Consider the following 7,766-nt stretch of genomic DNA (forward strand, 5'->3'; position numbering starts at 1 on the left):
TCCCAGGGAGGAATTACTTTCCTTACATGACTCCATCTGTAATACAGTGACTATAGGACAAGTTTGATATAACACAATTTCACACTATATATAATTAGGGAGTCCCCGCTCCATGTCGTCATCAGTCTGGGGGTCCTTGGCCTGGAAAACGTGAAAGACCCCTGGTCTAAAGGAATCATGTTTGCACCTCTTTCAACCGCAGATTTTTACTGAGTTCTTCCCTTGCCCCCTTATGTCTTTAATAAAGGAATCATCTCAATGAACTAGGTACTATTGTCTCACTACCCATTTTTAACAGAATAAATTAGAGATCTAATCTTAAGGAATGCAAGGTTAATCTCTCTCTTGTCAGCTCTTGTTTTGTCAGCAGCAGGAAATGTTTCTCTTTGTGTTTTTAAGCAACATTTTTTTTTCCTAGTTTCGTCTCCCTTAGTTTTTTTTTTTTTTTTTTTTTGAGCTGCAGTCCTTAGCCCGAGGATTTTAACTTGGTTCCATTTCCAGTAAACAAGATACTTTTATAAAAAAAAAAAAATATGGATAACATTAGTAACTATTGCTACAGCTGATCCCTACGTTTGTTACTGAAAAAATATTATGAGGAAGTAAAACTCCATATAGGAGACTGAATTCCCCCCCACTGTTACAGGAGATATTTAATTTAAGATTGGTACATTTTCTCTAGTTACCCTGCTATAAGCGAAAGCTTTAAGAGGGTTCCTCTCTGCCAGTGAGTGGACCATGAATCTGGGAGATTTCTTAGTCAGAGCACACTGCTATCCCTCCCTCTGTTTTGTCTTAACTCCCAGGTAGTAAATTATCCTTAGCAGTGCTCAGTGCAGTGTTGTAATTTAAGGTAATGTCTTCCTTCTTCCTACATCCTGATACTGACAAAAAGTTTCCTATTTTACATTGATTGCTACTGATGTGTAATGAGCTGCAGACTCCATGTGACTAAAATATTTCCACGTCTTGCCCTTATTACATTGGTGATGAAACTTAATACTGGCTATCCTGTTTTTTTGGCTGTTTGTTTAGAACATTGCACCCATCTACTGCTCTTTTTCCCTGAATTACAGTTGTGTGAACTTCTAGAGCAGATGTTCTTTTAAAGGTCCTCTTATTGCCTTCTTTAATTAGGATTTTTTCCAGAAATTGTGTCCCTTTTATATGAACTTTCTAAACACAAAAGTAATATTTGCAATAATGATGAGAGATCTCCTGTTAGTAAACAGAGAATCTGTAATTGCTTGTGGTCCAAGGACATTTTCCACAGGCTTTTTTGTGAGATGGAGCTGCAGAAGTCAAATTAAAATGACATCACTTATACCCTTTTATTTGTGAATGGTCAGTAGCTGTTTTTTGTTTTTTCCAAGCACAACCAGAAAAGCTTATTTTGTGGATTTCCAGTGTCCCAATTACAAAGTTTAAATCTGAAAATTTGGTTATCCCACAGTACAGCGTTTTTTTTTATTTGTGGAATTTTCTTCTACTGCTTAGATGATTCTAACTTTGTATTCCATATTTATTTAGGATTTCAGTTTTTTTATTCTATAGTCTTAGAATATTTTTTTTAGTTTTGTAGAGAAAAAACTAAACTGTATGCATTATTGCTATACTGTTAACACACCTAAATATCTTCCCACTCTCTCTCCCACTGTGAGATGTTTAAGAATTTTTGCCATGCCTTTCATTATTTCATTACAGAGTTCATAAGTGCAGCTCCTGCATTGCTTTTTGGTACAGGACGCTCCAGAACAACGACAACACCCACCTTACACACATTCTTCTAACATTTTTCTAACCTGTCAGACACACTGGAAAAAACCAAAATCTAGATAAGTCATTTTTTCTTAAAATATGTACATTTGTTTGTGGATTGAGGAGGTAAAAGAGATTTTTTGCCAATGGAACAAGACAATTTACATTTAAAATAAGAAAACACAGTTGTATTGTCTTATTTCGAGTGCATGTTATTTAATTAACTTATTTTAAGAGTAAAAATACTCATTGAATGGGCAACATATCTTATTTACCTGCTCAAAGTAAGGGTAAAAACACTTAATTTAAGAAATTTGTACTTATTACTAGATCGTTTTTACAGTGCAGATTTTCCCCTGCACTGCAAAAAACATCTAGAAATAAGTCAAAATGTCTTAAATTAAATGTTTATACCCTTAATTTGAGTAGGTAAATAAGATTAATTGCCAATGGGATGAGGATATTTACTCTTAAAATAAGATAATTAGATAACATGCACTTGAAATAAGACAATACAACTGTGTTTTCTTATTTTAAATGTAAATTGTCTTGTTCCATTGGCAAAGTGTCTCACTTACCCCCTAAATTCAAGAAAAAATGCACTTATTTTAAGAAAAAATGATTCATGTAGATTTTGATTTTTTCAAGTGTGCACAAATCATTTATAAATTTTAATTGTTAAACGACCAAAAGCAGTACATAGACTGCCTGACAATATCTTAGTTTATATCACAAAAAACTCACTGTCAGTTTCATAATGTGCTTTGCACCATGGTCAGTATTTTTGTATTTTATTTTGGTTGTTGTTGCACTTTGCAACTACTTGTACGTTATTGTGTTTGCATGTGCCCATTATGCACCTTTAAAAACAGTCTGCTTGTCATCTTGTTGCATTCTAAATCATAATCTCTGTATCAAAATAGTTGTTAAACCTGAATTTTCTGTTTAATGACAACAGGAACCTTTCTGTGCTTGCAGTTATGACAGTTAAGGATTAATATACAGTATAATTCAAAGGTGCAAGAGTGAACAAACTGGTATCACTACTCTCAACAGCTAGCGTGATCCACCCTACAGGAATGAGGAGGGGCAATACTTCCTATTTCCATGTTTCTGGATCTGTCCACCACAGATCCAGCTTTTCTTAGTTAGCAAACATTGTCAGAGTAAAGTTATAGATAAAAGGAAGGTTATTAATGAGAATGACACAGATACTTTTGAACAAGGGGTACAAAATATTTGTTTTAGCACCAGATGTGTTGGTAGTTTATTAATGTATTGGTGTTGCTGAAAAGTGAAACTGAGCTGACATTAACAACCTATTTTATGATCCTGAGTTTCAGTTTATGCAGGTATTATATCATTTAATTTATTATATAACCATAAATATCAGTTTTATAATAATATTTAGGGCTGGGTAAAAAATCAATTTAATCAATTTTGAATCGATACCTTTACAAATTAGCAAAATCGATGTTAAGGGAATGAGATTGGTTAATTTCATAGTGACCCACATGACGTTCACATTCAAATAAGCAGGAAAGATGCACTCAAGATGACTTCAAGCCAGCTGCAAATATACCCAATAGGTTGACTGAAGACATTAACAAATGGGGGCTGACCAGAAAACACCCTGTAGTTGTTATGACAACGCTGCAAATACTGTATGGTTTGTGCTTAGGAGATAATGCAGCTCATGCATGTCTGCTGTGTCACGTCTGCTTGCTGGAGTGAGGATTCACTTTTTCACTTTTAACAAACAAGTTTGCACTTTTGAGACGGTTTTGTTTACATCTAATGTTTAAACTGTCTGATTTACAAGTTTGCACCTTGTGTTTAATGTGACAAGAAAAAACAAAATACATATAGTATTTTGAAACACAGTTGAACCACTTTCATTATTGTAAAAACAGATCGAATCGCAATTAATCGATTTAGAACTGTATGAATCAAAATCGAATCGATTCAGGACTTTGGCCAAATACCCAAAATCCACAGTCTCTGCTCAGAGCATCCACACTTCTAGATAAACAGGAGAGAGAAAGGAAGACTTACTTCCCTCTTTGACCTCCTTCCAGCGGAACTGGTGTCTCCGGACCACTGAGAAGACGGAGTCATAGCCGTCCTCTATGATCTTCTTTAAGGCCTGCTGTAAGTGGGACGGGTGGAGGCAGGGAGATGTGCACTGGATGTGACAGACCACATCTACCTCTGTAAACACAAAGTGTTTCCCATATTACAGGTTGGCTCATAGCCTGGTAATGTTGTGATGCTTCAGTCACATTGATGTTCTGGAGTAGCTTTCATGCCTGTGTTGTTCCTGAGGAATTCCTGGATGGTTTCCACCGATGAAGAGCAATCTCTGGAGACCTCAGGACTTCTGCGGTGGACTTTGGCACCCCAGGATTTGGCCACTTTTTCAATTTCATCATGATCTGTTGATACCCAGACACTGGGAAAATAAAATAGAATACCCGCTCAATTCTGCTATCAACATGATTCTTTTCTTAAATGTAGAGTTACTTTCTTTTTCTCTCTGTATTAATGATATTAATATCATCAATATCATGATATCCAAATGCCAAAGAAATAATAATCTTGACCAAGATACCATGAATCGATACAAATAGCATTTTTTTAAAGGATCATTTCATTCATTATTGGGAAAAATTGTGATAGACAGACAGTCAGTCTGCTGGGTGTATGAATAGCTTAATCTGTACATATCAATGAATAAATACATTTTTTTGTGTGTTTCGTTGTAATTATATAGTAGGAAAAAACTGTGGAAACATTTGAACATCAGGTTAGAATCTTAAATTATTTATCTAAACTTAGATATTTGTTTTGATCTGTTGCTTGTTTATTTAAATTGTCTTATTTGTTTCTATCATTAGAAGCTTGGGGAGTAGATGTTTCAAACAATTTCATTTTTTTTTAAATTAGAAAATCATGTGAAAATGAGGGTTGACTTTTTATGCAATAACTCCTAGCAACTGAGAAACACGGTTAAGGGTGTGTCATGGTTTGAAGACAAATCCCTCAGTCAGGAATCTGGTTCAGGTTGTTCTTGGTCAACATTAGTTAAGTAAGGGCATTCTGTTTGAATCAGGAATTGAAGTCAGCAGTAAACAACAGAATCAACACAATGGCATGAATGTCAGACATAAAGTTTGATTTTATAATGCAAAAAGCTGTTACAGCCCTCAAACAACAACTATAATATGAGCAACAGTTTATGAAATTCATAAAAACCTAAATATAAGGCAGCTTTTTCAATCAGGGTCATTTAAAGTAAAACCAGGATTTTAATGCATTTAGATATTTTTCACATCTCCTCATGCGAAAAATAATCAATTTGAAAGATTTGTTTCTTTATATCTCTTCGTTCTATATCCAGAGGCGTAGCTAGAAAATTTTTATAAGGGTGGCCAGGCATTAACCAATGTACACTGAGGGGTGGCTGAAAATGGATAGGCGGCAGAACCTCAGGGTCAATCTACTCTGATCCAACAGGAAAAATAACAAGCAAAACATCCATATTAGCTAAATAAAGGCTAACTATACTTTCCTACAGCCTTTTTCTAAAAAAAAATAGATGCATATATTTAAACATCCGTGCTTTCCAGATAAAAGGTATAGTGGAAACAATTCTTTCAGGTTAGACTTCTGGGGTGAACATCTTTTCCATTATCATTACTTTTCTACTTTTATCAATAATCATTATGCATAAAATTGACATTTACAAGTAATATCTGCATAAATTGATTATTTAATACGCTTTTACTATAATAGTTAACTATGATTTCACTGAAGACTCCTTGATAGTTTGCAGAGACACATCATTTTCTCTTTACCCCATATAACACAAAATCTATTTCTGAAAAGAGCCGGAATTCTGTGCTTATCATCTTTAATTTTAGTACATTGATGTGGATAATTAACAACAATGTTTTTCTTGTCAAGTAAATGTTAATGTGTGAAAAATTTTATTGTTTTGAATATTCCACTTTAGAGTATTACTGCTGCCATCATCTGTATTAAAGGGGAAAAAATGGTAGATGTGGCCACAGGAGTGGCCAATGATTGCCCCCCCATCTAGCTCCGCCCCTGTCCATATCCCCTCAGCTGAATACATTTAACATCATGGTGCCATTTTCTGTCCTAATTTAAGGAATGATGACTGGCAGAGTAATGCAATCTGTACTTTATAGGTCAGGCAGTAATTTAAGTAAAATAAATTAGTTTGATCTTTGTATGTTTTTAAATGTTTTATTATTTTAAAGCAGCATATATAGTATTGTATTACCTGTCAAACATCTCTGAGTCAATAGCCGCTCTCAGCACCCATCCAAGAAGCGGGACCCCAGCCAGCATCTTGATGTTCTTTAGTGGGATCCCTTTGCTTCCCCCTCTAGCCAGGACCAGAGCGGCCAAATGTCTCCCCTCAGCCTTTTTGGATCTGCTCCCATGATCCTGCTGACCGTTTTTCTCGCGGGGTCCTAGATTTCTTGCAGCCATTAGGAGCTCACTGTGATTAAACAGAAATGGGTCCTGGATCAGCTCTCAGTGGTGCACAGTCACCTTTGAAAATGCCTTAAGGGACCAGAGAGGCAGCTGCGGGGCTTGTTAAACACGGAAGGATAATACGTGTCATTAAACCGGTGCATCCAGTGTGATGGACTGACCCACCCCTTAGTACAATACACTGACAGTCACCACATGCATTAAGCCAGCCCTAACTTCCTTCTATAAACAGGTTTGCACAGAGCTGCTTCTGAAATGTTGCCAAGTGCATAATCTCACCCTGATAAGACATCTATTTACGCACTTACCCACTATTTGACCCCTTGTTTGCAATCACTGCTTGGACACAGTAGTTCAGCTATGAAGCTGCAAAAAACAAAACAAAAAATCAGTGTGAATTTTTCACTTTCAGGAAAGACTTAAAAATTGTGGTGTTCAAGTCAAAATAGCATTCCCTTGGGAAAAATTGTTTCACTAAAAAATAGTTTATGATGCCTTTTATGATGTAGAGAACAGATTTCCTCTCAACACAATCATTGCATCGATCTTTCTCCTTTAACTACTTTACTCCAATACAATTTGTTGTCAATCAAGGCGAGAAATATGCGTTCTTGCTGTGCGTTTAAAACTACCTGAGGGGCATAAAGAAATCAGCAAATAACTCAAATTCTATTTGAGAGCAGGTGTAAAGGAGCCAGAGGGCAGGATATTCAACAATAACAAAACAATGCCTTTCAAATCTTGATTAGCAACATGTTCTTTAGCTTAAGCTCTGAGGCATTAAACATTTAACATTTTTAGAGGTGTTCATTTTGAGGTTCTGAGTTCGAAACCCAAAGACTGTTACCTGGGCGCTCCATGATGGCAGACCACTGCTCCCCAAAGGGGATGGGATAAATGTAGAGGTAAATTTCTCCAATGTGAGATCAATAAAGTTTAATTGTATTAATAGTATTATTATTATCATATATCTTAAGACAGTTTTAGATTCCCCCAACCTGCAGGAGAGGAAAAACTGATCCTAATCTAAGAAGTCTAAGAAGTCATGCTTGAACTCTGACCTTAAACCAACTTTCTTTCTTTAGTGGAAGCCTGTGCTTCTCTACCAGACCATGTCAGAGCATTTGCTGCTGATAATACTGGTTTTAACCAATGGGATGATGAGTATGAATATGTATTTCCCTCAATTAGTCTCTCTCCTGCAGTGGATCAATGGCGTAACGACCCAGAAAAACTGTTGTCCTTCCAAGTTTCACCACTAGGACATTTTAAAGGCTTGGGGAAGAAGGCCTTGTACACTAGCTGTGTGAAGGTTCTGAACATACGTTCTCTGGCAGATGTGAGGGTGTCGAGGTGGACTGAGTTTTTTGGCACCGGCTCTACCCCGAGAGGCTGTTGGCGATCCCTGTACAAACCCCCGATTAAAAACGAGTGGGTGACCTCCAGTGGAGGATTGTACATGGGGCAATAGCTACAAACCG

General features: G+C 36.3%; 1 protein-coding gene across 2 annotated transcripts in view; it reads right to left on the reverse strand.

Moving 5' to 3' along the window:
• The window catches only part of LOC107104876 (N-acylneuraminate cytidylyltransferase-like), a 17,360-nt gene that overhangs the window by 4,937 nt on the left and 4,657 nt on the right, over nucleotides 1–7,766 (reverse strand). Inside the window, exons 2-5 of one of the 2 annotated variants that reach the window (XM_015404994.1) lie at nucleotides 6,594–6,651; nucleotides 6,068–6,289; nucleotides 4,068–4,210; nucleotides 3,814–3,969 (exon numbers count right to left, since the gene is read on the reverse strand). In XM_015404994.1, coding sequence (XP_015260480.1) covers nucleotides 3,814–3,969; nucleotides 4,068–4,210; nucleotides 6,068–6,279 — 511 coding nt within the window. In that variant the 5' untranslated portion in view covers nucleotides 6,280–6,289; nucleotides 6,594–6,651. Of the gene's footprint in view, nucleotides 1–3,813; nucleotides 3,970–4,067; nucleotides 4,211–6,067; nucleotides 6,373–6,593; nucleotides 6,652–7,766 lie in introns of those variants that run through there. The other variant, XM_015404993.1, reaches the window with a different exon arrangement.

This window comes from Cyprinodon variegatus, unplaced genomic scaffold (assembly GCF_000732505.1).
Source record: "Cyprinodon variegatus isolate N-32 unplaced genomic scaffold, C_variegatus-1.0 Scaffold1932, whole genome shotgun sequence".
Taxonomy (NCBI): domain Eukaryota; kingdom Metazoa; phylum Chordata; class Actinopteri; order Cyprinodontiformes; family Cyprinodontidae; genus Cyprinodon; species Cyprinodon variegatus.